The 18,404-nt window shown below is 38.1% G+C and overlaps 1 protein-coding gene across 4 annotated transcripts; it reads left to right on the top strand.

Moving 5' to 3' along the window:
• The first annotated feature begins 142 nt into the window (after positions 1-142).
• Positions 143-18,402, top strand: LOC105050982 (uncharacterized). 4 transcript variants are annotated; one of them, XM_019852711.3, is made up of 13 exons: positions 145-525; positions 11,735-11,851; positions 11,943-12,167; positions 12,294-12,376; positions 12,513-12,613; positions 13,198-13,321; positions 13,415-13,569; positions 13,689-13,825; positions 13,923-14,093; positions 15,798-16,022; positions 16,389-16,622; positions 17,627-17,726; positions 18,134-18,402. In XM_019852711.3, the coding sequence occupies exons 1-13, from the start codon at positions 403-405 to the stop codon at positions 18,220-18,222; spliced, it is 1,884 nt and encodes a 627-aa protein (XP_019708270.1). In that variant the 5' UTR covers positions 145-402; the 3' UTR covers positions 18,223-18,402. The 4 variants fall into 4 exon arrangements, with proteins under 4 accessions (XP_029122244.1, XP_019708270.1, XP_010929519.1 ...); XM_010931217.4 differs by having other exon boundaries at positions 146-525; positions 18,066-18,204; XM_073243818.1 differs by having other exon boundaries at positions 147-525; positions 11,740-11,851; positions 18,134-18,400.
• The last annotated feature ends 2 nt before the right edge of the window (positions 18,403-18,404 follow it).

Below are 18,404 nucleotides of genomic sequence, written 5' to 3'. Positions count from 1 at the left end.
GAAAAAAAAATTATCAAAAAAAAAATCAGAGTTGACATGTGGCACACTAGGGGAAGCTCTGAACTTTTCTTCCCTGTATTATATAAATAAATTAGATGAATTCAAAGCTCGATGTGTGACGTATTGGATGGGGGAAGGAAGAGCTCTGAATTTCTCTTCTATGTATTGTATAAATGAGCCAGGCAGCCGGCCCCTGAATTATTAAGCGTTACATAGATGAGCTAGACGAGTTCGGTGGCGCGCGATGGCTAGCGGCTCCGAATTCTAGTCAACCATCAGACGCGACAAAGATATTTTTATATATAGCCCCAAAGGAAAACATTCACCATTCCAAATCGGCCCTCTTGCGACATTGCATCCAAAAACGCTCACCCGTGGAACCCGTCGCCGGGCAGCAGCGCCATGTGTCGCCGGTTGCGGCCACGTCGCGTCGTCTCGGTGCCCATCATCCTCTTAACCGCCGCCTTGTGCTCGCCCCCGACATGGCGCTCACTGCCGGCAGCAACGGGGCATCACTTCGCAATGGTAACTCCCCTTCCCCTATTCTCCTCATCTTTCGCTCTCTTGTTTTAACTCTTTTTGATCCTGCTAAATTGTTGAATAAATATAAATTTCCACATTCCAAGACCACTTCTGCAGACCACCAGCTTTCTTCTGTGATTTCATAGGCATACTTAGAAGGACAAATAAAATCTTGTCTGATATGTTTGGATTGCTGAAGGAAAAACAGAGGAAAAAAGACCCTTAAATAATGTAGATTAGTTTTTTACTTTCAAATTGGGTTTTTAAGGGAAAAGTACTGTCCCCAGTTGTCGTCCTTGTATTTACTGTAACCCCAAAGAAATTAAAAAGGAAGAAGTATAAACGAAGTCACCGGTCTTGATCATCCATTGCCCGTTAATTTGACCATTGTCGCAGTAAATGCCACTCCATAGCATATTTTATGCCTTTGTTTGACCAGCCCGTTTAGGCACCAATGTTTTCCTCCATGAGACGACTTTTAACTTTTTGCCTTATTCGCATCTCGTCAGATTTACTTGCAGATAAGATTAGGTTGGAGACATCAAAGACACCACATCATTGTCTAATCATGTTCTTGGCACGTGCCTTGGACCAAATGACTGGCTGCACGAGTCTCTCTCCTTTGAATTGTTCACCTTATACTCTTTTTGGGCAAGATATGAACCAGCGCGCGAGCCAACATTCTAAGGGGCCTGTTTGGATATCTAGGCCCAAAATCCGATAGAATTCATGGGTTAGGCCAAGAGAACCGGTTAAATTTGATTGGACTAGGATTATTTTTATAAGGGGAAATTCTTTGTGCACTGCGGGTGGTGTAGAAAATCTGACGTGGAGCACACCGTCTTGTCCGATTGGTCCACATAGTCATCGCTTTACAACGTCCATTTAATGCCTACAGTTTTACTTTTTCATTTAAAATTTTGAATGATGAAAATACCTCGGTTCTTTGAAAAAATTATGACATCTTATATCCATATTATGACATTCTGCATTCAAAAAGTCATAATTTTTGTCCACAGAATGTCATAATATAATGCAGGATGTCATAATATGTACAGGATGTCATAATTTTTTCAAAGAACAGGGGCATTTTCGTCATTCAAAATTTTCAAACGAAAAAATAAAGCTGCAAGCATTAAATACGCGTTGGAAAGTGATTGAACAAAAATGTTTCTTCCATATTATGATATCCTGGATCATATTATGACATCTTGCGTTATATTATGACATCCTGCATGCAGAAAGTCATAATTTGATGCAGGATGTCATAATATGCACAGGATGTCATAATTTTCTGGGCCATATTATGACATTCTGTGTATAGAAAGTCATGATATGCCACGAGATGTAATAATTTTTTTCAAAGGGCAGGGGTATTTTCGTCATACAAAATTTTTAAACGAAAAAACGGAACTGCTGACATTAAATGCGTACTGGAAAGCGGTGGCTACGTGGACCAATCACATAAAGCGGTGCGCTCTACATCGGATTTTCTATACCGCCCATGGTGCACAAAGAATTGCTCTTTTTATAAGAACCCAAAGAACTGTTAAAGCAGGCCTGCATGAATCCCATGGAGAGGGAGAGAAAAAAATGACCTGCTGAGGTCATTTTTTTGTCCTTATGGGATTTGGGCATTACCACTTTAATAGTTCTATGGGTTCTTATAAATATAGGCTAAATCTAATCTAACTTAACTGGTTGTCTTGGTTCAACCCACAAATTTTATGAGATTTTAGGTCTCGACATCCAAACAGGCCCTAAATTTCTTTTTTAAACCAAACGAGTAATATCCCAAGTTCAGATCTCTTGCTGCCATGTTACTATTTTTAAGAAATGAATGGCCGCTGTTGCTACCAAACTTCGACCCATTTAGGACCATTTATAGGGCGCTTTTGATTCGCGGTGGTGGAATATGATCTGCCTTGGAGTCACGGATCTGTATATAAAAGGAATGAAAAAGCTCGTCAGATTGGCTTCGGTCGGACCCTCTGATGCTTAAATTAAATTGCACTTTGGAAGAACAATAATAATGGGAATATAATAGAGAATTATAGTATAAAATGTTACCCTATTCTGGTTGGTTTGGTTTTGGATGGCCTTTACTTCAGTCTTTTCGATCTTTTGATGAGCTTGATCTTCTCGACCTTTTGATGAACTAGACTTGTTCGGCCTTATGATGAACTAGACTTATTCGGCCTTATGATGAATTAGATTTGTTTGGCCTTCTGATGAGTTAGACTTGTTCGGCCTTCTGATGAGGTCGACTTGCTTGGCCTTCTCAGGCTTCTTAACTTTTTCAGCCTTCTCAACTTTCTTGACCTTTTGATGACCTATTGACTTACAACAAGGAAAGAAGATAGTATGATGAATGAGGGCTTGTGAGCTTCTTACCATGAGAGCTTTGAGTTACGGAAGTCTCTCCCTCTTAGAGTCTATCCTTTTTTGGGGTCCCTTGGCCCTATGTATATAGGTATGGAGCAAGGATCGGTTATAGTTGGAGGTGAAAATCAACGGATGAGATATACCTCTCTCATTTTGAGTCATCACCTCCTCTCTTTATTTAGATGTAAATCTGCCATAATCATCCTTTCATTTTTGGACTCCTCTAAATAGCAAAGATGTAACTGCCTAGAATTCAAATTTTTATAAAATTGTTGGCCATGTGTCAATCAATGATAGGGAGGCTGATTTATATGCTATATCAGTCGTGTTTAGGTGCCAAACATGGCAGTTTGCTAAGATAGGCAACAACATCTGCATCCTGAGATGGGTGACATGGCCGCTATCCAAATATGTATGGTTCTTTACAGTCCAAAAAAAGCACCACAGAAGATCCCAACTCATAATACCCCACCACCCATTTTTTCAAAAAAAATGTAATCAGTCAGAAAATCTCATCCATTCGTGCTTCTACTTCATGTTCATTGCATATGCCTAATGCTAGTACGATGGTTAATTCCTTTATGACTTTAGACTAGTATAGAATTATGTTCATTAAGACTTCAGTACAGATCAAGAGATGCAACGGCTGATCTTCTTTGATTAATAGCAATAAGAGAGTCAATAGACCATAACAAACAAGCCTTATCTCAAAAATATGGTATTGTTGCTGTTCTATCTTACTAGTGCTGGACATGTGCTATGATGAGTTTGATTCAAAAGGAAGGAGTGCTTCATGGACTAGTTGGGTCCGATCAATCATGACAAAAATAGTAGATTCATTAAATATACTTTATATTTGGTTACTTCACTTCCTCTTTCTTAATCATTTACTAAGGGGATTATTCGCTAAAAGAAGTGTTTATGTAAGAAACGGAGATGTGAGCTGAGCAATGGCCCGATGGTGAAAGAAGCTTTTTGTTTGAGTTTGGGTGGTGCTTTTTGAAGTGTTTAGAGCTTTAGACTTTGATAGTTTAATGCGGAAAGATTTTCTTTACCCTCCTCTCTCTATGTATATATTTATATATGTCTTTTTGCTTGCTATATCATTTGAATATTCAACTATATTTGGTATTTATGAGGTTTCCTATCTAAGTTTTAGACCCTGCACATACACCCAACCAGGTATATTTCATATTAAGTGTTGGTATAATACGTACCTTGGTAAGAGTACTTATTATGGCAAGGGATGTCATATTGTACTGAACCGAATAGTACGAGGTGTACTGCAAGATTTTATATCCCAACGAGACAGGGAGTGTCTCGATCATCCCATCCCATTCCTATAAAAAAATGAGATTGGGATGGGCTTGAGACACTGAAACCCATGTATGAGAGAGAGAAGAAGAAAGAAGAAAGAAGGAAAGATGAAGAAAAGAAAAAAATAAAAGAAAAGAAGAAGAAAAATGAGAAAAAAAGAGAAAGAAAGAAGAACAAGAAAGAAAAAGGAAAGGAAAGAAAGGAAGATAGAAGAAGGAAGAAAGAAAAAAGTAAAAGAAAGAAAAAAAGGAAAGAAGAATGGGAGAAAGATAGAGGGTATCCACCGGAATGCATGACTGGGATTGCCATCGGGATGGAATGGGACAGCGGGACATCCTCTTCCATAGAGAAATCGATACACCTTTGTCCTTTGGGATTTAAAATCTTGGCATATTGTATCATACCAGTTCAATATCTGGTACACGATATAAAGGGTGTACCAATACTGGATACGTCAAACCAGCCTTCGTATCGGGCATATTAACAATGACAAGTTGGCACCGATACGAGGCCTGATATTGAGATGATGGACCTTACACCATGGAGAGTATACCTAGTCTTGGCATTAATAATGCATATCAGCCGGTTGGGTCTTGGTCTATGTCCCTAGACACCTAGCCCAAGCTTAACCAGGCACATACTCAATCCATCATGTATGGGCCTAAGCTTGGAATAGTAAGTTACAGGAGAGCTTGGGTGCAAATCAGTCCAAATTAATAACAAATTAAAACTCAAAAAAGAAAGCCCTTGTTCCCCCTATTGTCATGTTTATAATTCCAAATCTGCATCAGTAATTTATATACAATCTTAATTAGAAGAATAATTCCTTAAATAACTAGTATCTTTACCTATATGATGGACAATATTTAGTATTATATTTTACTATACTTTTGTAATATATATACCATATATATAAGCATTGGGCAGAGCTAGGTCGGACTGTCGGGCTGATAAATCACAGGCCCAAGTTCTAGTTCTAAATCAGGCCAAAAGTTTGTTACCCAAGTTAAGCATGAGTCGAAGAATATTGGCCTAACCTTCTTATAATGTGGGTTGTGTCGAGCAACCCATGGGCTAGCCTAGCTGATGTACATCGATACTCAATAGCCCACCAATACAAGTGGCAGGCTCTATAGTGTGTGGTACTTTCCAGGACAGCAAAAAATGTGTGTTTGTATTATATATTAGAGATAAGAGGACACATTCTTTATTACCATAGGCTATGACAAATACTTCTCTCTGATTTAACAGGTAGATTTTTGCAACTTCCATTCATGTTATCCTAGATCTCCTGCTACCTTTCCTAATCCTTCATACTAGTATGGGAGGTTTGTTGGTGAGGCCTTCTTAGGCTTCTTTTGCATCTGGCATTACAGTATTAGTCATATCACCATCTTGCTCTTTATCTTGAAGCAACTGCCTGTTATTTTGCTAATATACTTGTCCTTGCACTATTGCTCATTGTCATCATGCTGCATATTTACCTAGAATTCTCAGTTTGCTGCTCTTCTTGTGCATGCAAAATAATGGTTTAATTCTAAAGTTTCAGCCTACAAAAGAAGGTTTTGTCAAGTTGGTGAGGGATTGTGTCAAGTAACAATCATAACTGCATTTACTCAAAAAAAAAAAAAGGAAGTGTTATTGTTCACGTTTGAAGATGTATTTCCGGAGTGAATTATGGTTGCCCATATAAGAAATCATTTCATCCTTCGGAAATAGAATATGGTTTTACACCCTTTTTTTTTTCTTTTTGTTAAATCATTTTCTTCATGATGATCACTAGCATCAAGCTGTGATATGGTCAAGTTATACAAGTTAGTCCACAGGCTGTATTCTCTAGGTAATGAAAGACAGTGAAACTATGGTCGTAACACCACCCCACCCTTCCCCCTAAATCCTATAGTTAAGGATTGGTTTGCGATAGTTTATGGGATATAGGATATAAACATGGGAGATTCCTTGAAAGCAAATAAGATGTAGAGTCTAAAGAATACAAAATGTTACTCTAATTATATTTAGTATGTTACTATTGTTGGAATCGTGAGTATTGCAAGATAATAGATAAAGCAAAAGCAAAAAAATTATGTTAACGACAAGCACAAAGAAATCACAGCAATCGTAAGAACATCAGAATTTTTTTATGGTTCGGCCGAGGCCTATGTCCATACAAGGACCAGAGCAAGAAGGAGCTTGCACTATAATAATAGTTTAAAGTTCAAAAAATCTTTTCTGACACCATATCGGGAGCACCGCTTCTAATACAAGAAAGAAGAAATCCAAGATTAAACAAACCTCTAGAAGAACCCTCTTTGTAGAATAACTCTAATCCGAGATTGAGCGAACTCTTCCAATCGACGTTCTTCAATCTTCTTTTCTTAAATGAAGTACCCTCCAAGCCTCTCTTCTTCTCTCTCCCTCTCTCTTTTTAGTGGCTCATGGCCTCCTTACGGCCTCTTTTTTTCTGTGTGTTCTCACATCACCAGGCCCCCTTTTATAGGGAAAAAGGTAGAGTTCGTTATGGACTCTTTTCCGTGTAACAAAAGGATTCCGCATGTCAGAAGGCTTCCACGATTGGCTTTTTTTCTTCTCCACACATTTTCGTGTGCTACCATGCTCGTGCCATGCCAGGAGTTATGTGAGCTTTCACATCTCTTTTTAAGGCGGTGCGTCCCATATGGGAGGGATCATACTAACAAATCTCTCCCTCCCGACTCATATGGGAGGTTCCATCAAGCCTGCAGCACCCCTGCACTTCATTGCCTTCAACCGCTCCTCACTATGCTGGTGCTCTATGGCTTCAAAGTAAGACTCAAGTTCCCCCGCATCTGTCAATAGCATATAATCCTGTGATGGGTATCTCATGGACAGTCTTCGCTCTCTTGTAGATCGTCGGACCCCCTGTACAGGTGGTTCAGCATATGGCTCAGTCTAAACACCATCCGCACTCTTCTCAGCCTCATGATTGTCATGTCTACTGTCATCTGTAGTTGCTCTTCTATCATCAAGACTCTTCGGAGAAGTATCTGGCATAAGTCTACAGGACTGCTCGGGGTCGACTTTGGTTTGTTAGGCTTCTCGAAGTCATTGATCGTCTGATCCTCTAAGAAAACAACATCATGGTTGTGCACGATCTTCCGCTCCATAGGATCCCACAACCAGTAGCCGAACTCCATCCTCACCATAGTCCAGAAATATGTACTGCTTCGTCTTGGCATCTAGTTTGGACCTCGCATCTCTAAAAATATGTACAAATATCCTGCATCCAAAAATTTTCAAATAATCATAAGAAACATTTTTTCCAACCATACTCTCTACGGTGTATCATCCTCAAGAGCATAGGAAGAAAAAAGATTAATAATGTGGATCGCAGTCATCAATGTCTCTCCCCAAAATGCCTTCGGTAGTTTAGCATGAGAGAGCATGCTCCTGATCCTTTTGCAAATCGTCCTGTTCATCTTCTCAGCAATCCCATTCTACTCCGGTGTTTTAGGCACCGTCTTCTCCAATCTGATGCCATTCTGTTGACAGTATTTCTTGAAAGGACCTCTGTATTCATCCTTGTTGTTCGTTCGTATGCATTTCAGCTTTTGCCCAATCTCTCTTTCAGCAAAGACATGAAATTGCTTGAATATATTGAGCATCTGGTCTTTCATTTTCAAAGCATATGCTTAAATTTTTTGGAAGTGATCATCAATAAAAATCACGAAGTAAGAGTATCTATCAAGAGTTTTATCACTCATAGAATAAACATTACTGTGAATAAGATCTAATGCACCAATTCTTCTTTTAGAGAAAAAATTTTGAAAAGAAACTCAGATTTACTTACCCATCAGGCAACTTTCACATGTCGTCAATCCAGAACCACCAGTAGGAAAAGCATTCTTCTTGACCAAAATTGACATCCTCTTTTGGCTCATATATTTCAGTCGTCGATGCTGCAATTCTAAGATAGAAGGTTCTTCCACTGCGTTCATCTCCTCCTTACCGAGCTTGGCTTGCATGAAGTAGAGAGAGCCTTATTTGATGCCTCTGGCTACTACTAGTGATTTCTTGGTCAGCTTTCACTTGCCATCTCCAAACATAGTATAGTAGCCCTCCTTGTCTAATACCCCTGTCGACAACAGATTCAAGTGGATATCTGGTACATATCGAACATTCTTTAGCACCAGCTTATACCCCAAGCTTGTGATCAGCACAATTTCTCCGATGTCAAGAATTCTTGATTCTCAATTCTTCATCTTTATCGTCCCAAAGTCACCAGAACGATAAGATGAGAATAATTTTTGCCTCGCTGTAACATGATATGAAGCGGCTGAATCAATCATCCAGGCAAAGTCTTGGCTAGTATTACCTGCAAAATTATTGTCTATTGTACCACAAACAACGATCACCTCTGCACCTGAAGCTACTGCTGTCATCTCGTTATCCGAGTTGGAGTCACCATCTGATTTATTTTTTGATTCTCCTTCAGTAATCGGCGATCTTTTTTAAAGTGGTCTCATTTACCGCAATTATAACATCTGCCACTTTGGGACTTGGATCTTCTCCGTGATTTCGTGCCGTCATCATCTGAGTTAGATTGGGAGTCCCTGTGCTTGCTTCTTTCTTTTCTTTCCATGATGAGGGCTTCATTGTGGCTCGAGACCCCTTGCTCCTTCCTCTTGGCTTCCTCATTAAGCAATAGTCTTTCACCATTTTTAAAACTATCGATCCCTCCGATGAAGAATTGCTTAGAGACACCACCAAAGTCTCCCAATTGTCGGGCAAAGAACTCAACAGTAGGGTCTGGAGCTCCTCATCTGATGCCATCTTAATCATGGCAAGTTGGTTCACCACATTCTGAAAGTTGCTTAGATTCTCTACCATGGAAGTCCTCTCTTTATATTTTATGTTCACTAGTTTGCAAATTAGGAACATCTTGTTCTACATCGTCTCTCTCTCGTATAGGCTTTTCAGTTTTAACCAGAGGCTATGGACGTTAACCTCCATTGAAACATGATGGAAGATGCTATCATCAATCCACTGTCGGATGAGCCCAATGATTTTGCAATTCAGTTTCTTCTATTTTCTGTTTGAAATCTTATCGAGCTAAGTAATAACTCTCTTGATTGGATCGTGAAGATCTTTACAGTAAAGGAGGTCTTCCATATGAGACTTTCAAATCGAGTAGTTGGTTGACGTCAGCTTGATGATAATGCCTAACGAAGATTGATTCTCCATCTATTAGCGTCTGAAATTTTTCTTCAGTACTCTGGATTCGATGGAATTAGGCTCTGATACCATTTATTGGGATCGTGAATACTGAAAGATAATAGATAAAGCAAAAGCAAAAAAATTATGCTAACAACAAGCACAGAGAAATCACAGCAATCTCAAGAACACTAGAATTTTTTCGTGATTTGGCCGAAGCCTACGTCCACACAGAGACCAGAGCAAGAAAGAGCTCCACTATAATAATAATTTAAAGTATAAAAAAATCTTTTCTGACACCACACCGGAAATACCGCTTCTAATACAAGAAAGAAGAAATTCAAGATTAAACAAAACTTTAGAAGAATCTTCCTCAATGAAATAACTCTAATCCGAGATTGAGCAAACTCCTCTAATCGACATTCTTCAATCTTTTTTTTTGAATAAAGCACCCTCCAAGCCTCTCTTCTTCTCTCTTCCTCTCTCCTTTTGGTGGTTCATGGCCTGCTTACGGCCTCTTTTTCTCTGTGTGTGTCCTCACATCACCAAGCCCCCTTTTATAGGCAGAAAGGTAGAGTCCGTTATGGACTCTTTTCCACGTAACAAAAAGTTTCTGCACGTTAGAAGGCTTCCACGCTTGGTTTTTTTTTCTTCTCCGCATGTTTCTACGTGCTACCATTCTCACGCCACACCAGGAGTTATGTGAGCTTTCACGTCTCCTTTTAAGGTGGTGGGTCCCATATGGGAGGGACCACACCAACAACTATTAACTGATTTTTTTAACTAAAAGCAAAAATGTGTAAAATATTTGTACTCTAATTTTGATGATTTGAGTATGCTGTATGATTTTATTATTAATTTATTATCATTCCCTGAAGTACGTATAATTGAACACTTACTAGTATATCCCTTCAAGTTTTCAACAGTTTGACATGTTCAGATGTCCTTTTGTTGTGCACAAATGTCTATTTGATCAAACTCTGGATAGAATGTAGAATTCAGGTAAACACTGGTTTTGGGAGTTGAGACCACTTGTTCTACTCATTTACTGCTTGTGCGTGGATGGTGATCCTCAACTACTTGGAAAAGCTTGTGAATGAATGAGAACTCAAGGATTCTTGGCACCAATTATAGTCTTTCACTCCATTGGTTGACTATGTGAATCATCATATCATGAATTCACATAGCATAGTGGAAAAGGAGGAATCTAGTTTCTATGAGAAACCTAGAAGAAAACTGAAAATAATACCTTGAGTTCTTTCAAAGGAACTCCAAATGACTAATATTGCACTTATTTATCCAGAACTTGACATAGTAGATGTGAACATGGTTTGTGCATGAACACAGGCAAACAGCAGCCTTAGCCGATGTTGTCAATAGGTAAATGGTTAAGCATTGAAATCTATTGGTGATTAATGTACTTTATTGGAGCTCAAGTTTTTAAGAAGGTGAGGTAACGATGACCTTCATCTGGTCATGAAAGATTGGTACTCAAGTAGTTGTTCAATAGTTAAAGTAATTTAATCCTCTCCATGGCACACCATGAATTGTGCAATGGAAAAACCTGAGGACTGCAAAACAGGTCATGTTTGTTAGGAACTAAACAATATTTCGTAATGGTTATTAGTTGCCAATTAGTGTTGCCTTGCTGAAACATAAAAAAGAGTTGTGTGTCTAGTTCTGTGACTTCTGTCAGCTATTTTGGTGCCAAAGTGGAAAAAGAGGACCTCTACAGTGTACTGGTAGAATCAATTTCCTGTAAAACTTCTCTTGTAGCAAAACCTCAATCATAAGTGCTTGAATAACTATTCAATATATTCTAAAAATTTTAACAATATATGAACGTCTTGTTTTGAGTGAATTATTCTCCATGTGAATTACCATTTTATGGAAATCTTAGTATCTAGAATTTTAGAGTTTCTTTTGGAGTCTGTTCAGATGGCATAGATTTATTTGATAATTCAAAGAGGTTTAGGCATGCCACTCTTGCATTAAATTGTGTCTACAAATTCAGTCACTTATGCATTTGTTATTCAATTTGTGATGATGACTTACTGCCATATATATCATCTATTAAGTGGCACAAAACAGGAGATCGGGTCACTATTTCTTAATATTTCCTGTGTCATATGTCTTGTTACTAAGGTAATTATTTCTGTTTGGAGGGACAATATTTTCTCTTTCCTTGTGTAACACAGATGACTTCATCTAAAAATATTTGATCGCTCTTATCTCTAAGGCCCATAGCCATTCATATGCATGTACTTACCATTAGTCATGGAAAGTAGGAAAGACTGAAGTTATTTATGTTCCTGTTCAGGACAGTAGGCAGACTCTTCAAGTGGAAGACACTACAAGTGAAGAAAATGACAGTGAAGTTTCAAGAGTTAAGGATGCTTTAAAGTATTTCGATGCCAATTTTTTCAATGATTCAAAGGTAATGATGTATTATTATTGCATAATGCTACTCGACATTCTTTGTTATTTCTTTTGTGAACATCTAAAAATTATTTTTTGCTCCTTTTTAGGTGAAAGAAATGATGAAGGGTGCAAAAGAGTTTAACATACCTGTGTTCAGAGCGAACCGTAGGCTGGTTGCTTCTGAAGATGGAGGATTGCATAATCCATCAGTTTTGTTGTTCAATTCATCTTGGGGCAGCAATGAAGCACCTTATAACAATAGAAAATTCAACTATTCCCCTTTGTATGGGATAAAGAGACCAAGCAGTGAAGAAGATATTGCATTCATGTCTGTAAGTTGATGTTTGGCATGCCGGTTTCATTGCCCATTACTGGATATAAAAGCTTTTTGATGCCTGTTTTGCCCCTTTCTATAATTTTGCTTGTCCTTTTAGCATGTTTAACCAAGCATCTGCCAGGTACTTGAACTAGGAGAACTTATTAGGACCAAGCAAATCACTTCATGTGAGCTTACTGATATATTCCTTCGAAGATTAAAGAGGTGGACTCAAGTTCTTCTCCTCCTTTTTTTCTTCCTTGTCTGAACTTGCATACTTGCTGCTTGTCATCAAATTTAATATGAACTCCTCTATATATTAGAAATTTCCCACTGATATAATAATTTGGAAATTCACTAGGTATAATCATGTTCTTGAAGCTGTGATTTCATTTACTGAAGAATTAGCACGCAGTCAGGCAAGAAAGGCAGATGAGCTGCTGGCCCAAGGAACATATTTGGGTACTATATAATCTTAATTGATATTCAAAGTCAATGTTCATCTCTCTGAGCTTCTCTCTCGGAAAAAAAAGGAAAAAGAAAGAAGAAAGAGCCATGTTTGCCAGTCTTAAGTGATCCAAGTGTGACGGAGTCTTTGTGATTTTCCTTTGATACCAGTAATAGATATTCTGGTTTTGGCTTGTCAATGAGAAACTACTTAGGCTTGGAATCACCCTCCACCCATTGAAACGAAAACAAGAATGTCCAAAAAATCACATTATTTGAAAGCAATTTTTATTGATATCGGCCTGCTGAGATACAGTTCTGTTGACTTGTAAAGTTAGAATGTGATATATCAAATCTGGAAATGTCTGAAACAGAAACACTACATTGATTTTCCCTGTCACCTTCTTGCAGAAAAGATGGATGGAAACCCAATCACTTGAATCCATATCTCTTTCTCTTTTCCTTTTCTTCTTTGTGGGTGGAAACCCCCTGATTCACATCCTACTTGATGGCAAGAATGTGGTTTAGACTTTGCTTATATTAAGATTTGAGGTTGAGAAAAAGTTTCATGACATCAAAATGTTTGATCTGAATTGCAGGTCCTCTTCATGGAATTCCTTATGGACTTAAAGACATTATAGCAGTCCCTCACTACAGGACCACTTGGGGCTCGAAAACGTTCAAGGATCAAATTCTTGACATTGAAGCTTGGGTCTACAAAAGGTTATTCTTAAACTTATGAATGCATATGCTAATGTTTTATGGCTATATTAAGTTATTAAGTGAACATGGTGTAATATATTAGCTATGTTACAGGCTAAAGTCTGCTGGAGCTGTTCTTGTAGCAAAGCTTGTTTCAGGATCACTAGCCTATGATGATATCTGGTTCGGGGGAAGGACCCGAAACCCTTGGAATATTGCTGAATTCTCTACTGGTTCATCAGCAGGTCCAGCAGCCAGCACATCTGCAGGTAATTTTGCATGATTAAGAGGCAGTTGTTGTGAACTGACCTCTAAATAGCTAATTATGGAGTAGATTTAACAGATAATTTAACATGTTAATTGACTTTTACTATTTTTGGGGATGTAGGTATGGTTCCATTTGCAATTGGCTCGGAAACAGCTGGATCAATTACTTACCCTGCTGCTCGTTGTGGAGTAACTAGCTTGCGCCCGACTTTTGGGACTGTTGGTCGAAGTGGTGTCATGAGCATATCTGAGAGCTTGGTAGCTGAGTTTTGTTCTCAATTAGTACTTTTTGTAACTTTTTATCCATTAATATTTAAAAAAAAATAATGACCTAAAAAGAAATTTCATATAACAGGATAAGCTTGGTCCTTTCTGCAGAAGTGCCACAGACTGTGCTCTTATAATAGATGCCATTAGAGGAAAGGATCCAGATGACCCTTCGTCTCGTAATGTTCCTCTTGAGGACCCATTTCAAGTTGATATCAAAAAACTAACCGTTGGTTATCTTGAAGATGCTGAGATGGAGGTGAGTCTTTTGCTTAATTTCTGTTGGAAGATAAACATGAATTTAGTGTTATGATAAAATACATTGAACTATGTGAGTAGGATTATGCATGCATGTCTAGGTACAAGAGATGTATTAAATATGAGTACATGAACTTATGTTTAGGAATGTATTTGTGGCCTTTAGGAAAGCATGAATGCATGTAGTAGAAGTTTAGGAATACGTGTGTCTCTTAGAGAAATGTGTGAGATATTGATTAATGTATTTGTGAGTAGTATAAATAGAAGTAGTTTCCTTAGTATGTAGTAGGAGTTAGATATGAAATGAATATAAGTAGCGATATTGTTAGTAATTCCTCCTCTCAAGCATTTCTTATCATATGTGATTGAGTACCCACTATTAAATTCCAATGAATTGGTATGGGCACGGTTCGAAGGTAACAGTCAAAGAGAGGTACAATCCAAAGAGGTGTGAAGGTGGAAGAACATAGATACCCTTTGAGATAATCCGAGCTAGAAGATCTGTTGGGTGTGCAGTTTGCAAATTGTATGATAATCCGAGTTCAAGATAAGAAATAGATACCCTTTGAGATAGTGCGAGTCGAAAAGAGTGACTCCACAAGTGAAGAAGATAAGAAGTCTTTCGTGGAAGAGACGAAGAAAGTCTCTAAAAAAGTGCAACTGCCAAGTGAATTGTGTTTTTTGTTTAAGTACAATGGAGAACTATGTACCTGGTGAGGTAATATCAACTGTTGTGACGATTTCATTTAAAATGGTACTCAAAGATTTGCTTAAGAAATTAAATTTACTGTCAGTCTCATTTTTATGTGAAAATTATGGATTAAACCATAAACCTACTTTTGTGGCTTATACTAATCTTGATGATGGATACAGGAGACATGTGATTTATGGAGATAAAGCTAGTACAAAGAAAGAAGCGGAGCAAGAAACAGCGTTAAAAGCAATCAGGCATTTCAGAACTATGTATGACTTTATAGTAAGAGACGTGAACTACGAAAAATGATGGGATTTGGAATATGACCATCAAGAATTGATTGAGATGTATAAGAAAGTGGTAGAGGAATGTGATGCATTAAAAGAGAAGCTAGCGACGTTGGACAATAGTGTAGAGGGATTCAACAGCAATTATGACAGAAAGAAAGAATATTTATCCCGAAGACATGTTTCAGCTGTCAGAGATTTTCCTTCAGGATGTGGACTGGTTACAAGAAGATGAAGAAGAAAAGTTAAACAAAATTCATGTTTAAGAGGGGGTGTTGGAAGATAAATATGAATCTAGTGTTATGATAAAATACGTTGAACTATGTAAGTGGGACTATGCATGCATGTCTAGGTACAAGAGATGTATTAAATATGAGTACATGAACTTATATCTAAGAATATGTTTGTGGCTTTTAGGAAAGCGTGAATGCATATATTAAAAATTTACGAATATGTGTCTCTCTCTTTGGGAATTGTGTGAGATATTAATTAATGTATTTGTGAGTAGTATAAATAGAAGTGGTTTCCTTAATATGTAGTAGGAGTTGGATATGAAATGAATATAAGTTGTGATATTGTTAGTAATTCCTCTCCTCTCTCAAGCATTTCTTATCATATGTGATTGAGTACCTACTATCAAATTTCAACAATTTCATTGAAATTAATGTAATCTTTCTCTCAGAATCTGAAATGGTACCATACTGTTGCTCTTTCTTTCTGCCAGGTTGTTCATGTTCTTTCATCGAAGGGTGTTAATTGTGTTCCTTTCAAGCTAAATTACACAGTTGAATCAGTCCAGGCAATTCTCAATTTTACAATGGATGTTGATATGCTGTCCCACTTTGACAAGTGGCAGCGCTCAGGACATGATGATGAGTATGAAGCGCAAGATCAGTGGCCAGTAGAGCTGCGACGTGCCCGTTTGATACCAGCGGTAGACTATCTACAGGTGTAATTCACATCATTTTCTCTAATTCTTGTAGAATATATAATGTATTTCCTAAAGCTGATGAGTTGGTATCATCCAATTTATAGAGGCAACCATTGTGCATGGTGGGCTGTACAAACTTATATACAGCTTATAAATGGTTTGAACTATTCCCATAGATAGATAAGCTGTAAATAATTCACATGAGGACCTTAATTGATGTGACAGAGCTACCTGGCAAAACCTTTAAATGTGACGAAAACTTGAAGTCCAGTTTAAGTGACTCATCTACTGCTAGTTTGTTTCATTTTGATAGTGCGACTGTGGTACATCATGTACATTATTAATCTTTCCTCTTTTGTTGATATATAAAATAATTATTTACAGGCACAAAGGGTACGAGGGAAGCTGATAAAGGAAGTTCGTGAGAGTTTTACTGTAGATGCATTCATTGGCAATGCAACCGATTGGGAGAGGGTCTGCATGGGAAATCTTGTCGGTATGCCTGTAATTGTTGTTCCAACAGGTTTCAAAAGCATTGAAGATCCACCTAAAGGTGGTACCTGGAGAAGAACCACAATAACAACAGGCATATATGCGCCTCCTGACCATGATCACATCGTAAGTCATATGTTGTGGAAATTGGTTTTTGGTAGTCCATTGAATCCTATAAAGTTTTAATCCTGTTTGAACAGAATTTTGCAAATAGTGGTTCTTTGCATTTTCAAAAGTTGATATTGCCCTTCTTCAAAAGAAGTTGATACTGTCGACTAGAAACTGGCACCTGACTGCATGAACATGAAAACATGGATTTCTTGAAAAGCTACCTCAGTTGATGCTCTTGCTGGATAGCTCATTTCTTGAACAAGGGGAGAACAAAATGCCCTCTTCAATTCTATAAAAACTAACCTGTTATAAATGTTTCTGCTTGCAACTAATTGGTAGCCCCTTGCTCTCTGTTTTATTGCCAATAGACTTGAGACTGGAGCTTGCTCTTTATGATTTGAAAACACGAGGACTCTATGGATGTAATAAAAGAAAACATCATATTTTATCATTTTGTCATGTTTTTTGAATAAAGAAAATTTGATGTTATCAGTTGTGCTTCAAATTATATTCAAGTCCCAAAAACAACAAATTGGAATTTGTAGCTTGAAATACATGTTCTAAAGTTCAGCTGAACATCAAAAATTGGGACAAGTAGAGAATGATTATTTGGACATATGAGCCACCAACTACAAGCAGGGATCCTCTGCAGTGTGTTTTTGGCACTGTAGAGGACCGGCCATGCGTGGTTGGCTGGGCGACATGTCCGCCTTCTCACAAAAATGGACGACTGTCATCCATTTCTCAACCTCCCGTGTTTGGCATGGCATCGTGATGGGCCTCAGGCATCCATTTCCAAGATGGGTGATGCGTCGCCTATCCAACCATGCATGGCCCTCCATAGTGCAAAACACGCAGCACAGAGGATCTCATCTCACCAAAACAGCCATAAATTTAGTAATTTGAATGAGCAATGAAATTGGATATTTGATGCATGATTGTCAAATAGCAAAAGTAGCGTTAGCATGTGGGAGGGCATATTTGCTGATATATGTTACCTGGTTCTTCATGTTTTCCAGGCGCTAGCATTAGCTATGGCATACCAATCAGCCACCAATCACCACAAACAACGGCCACCTATTGATGACCTTGGGCCAAATGACTTGGTTCCAATTCCTGGTACAACTTTCTGACTCTCATTATTTAGTCCAGTGAGCTACTCTTTTCAGTTGTTCTGCAGATTCCTGGTCAAATTGTTAATCTTTCACACCTCATGATTTATGAAGCATATGTTCTGTGGTCAGACTCCTTGCTTTCGGGTTGGAAACTATTGTTCTGGACATTGGGTTTGGTGACTGAGAAACTTGGCATTTTATAATATTAAAAAAAAAAAGTCGCTAATTTTTGGCGATGGAGTAAATTGTTCATTTTGGGACTGGGGCGAAAAACCAGTACGGTTCTATTAGCATGGCATGGAAAATTATTGGGATTTCTTCATCCTAGAATTTATTCCTGCAGGCATGAAACTGTTGGTGCATGATTTTGCGGCCATGGACTGATGTCATCTTCCAAAATTTTTTTGGTAGGGACATTGTTGCGTTGCGATCCCTTCCGCAATTCATGTTTATGCTTCCAGCTCGATCATTGGTTGGCCAAGTCTTTTAAATCTTTGTGAAAATTCTGAATTGCGAATAGGATTATACATTAATGAGAGTACACTATGTTGGACAATTCTTCAAGCAATGCTCTACGATTGGTATGTTACATTACAGAGAATATTTACGTTCTAGTAGATGATACATTACTGCAAGTACGTATTTTTGCATCGCCGAAAAGAATGTTAAGGTATCAAACAAC

Source organism: Elaeis guineensis, chromosome 9 (assembly GCF_000442705.2).
Source record: "Elaeis guineensis isolate ETL-2024a chromosome 9, EG11, whole genome shotgun sequence".
NCBI classification, from domain to species: Eukaryota; Viridiplantae; Streptophyta; class Magnoliopsida; order Arecales; family Arecaceae; genus Elaeis; species Elaeis guineensis.
This window is presented reverse-complemented; position numbering and strand designations above follow the sequence as displayed.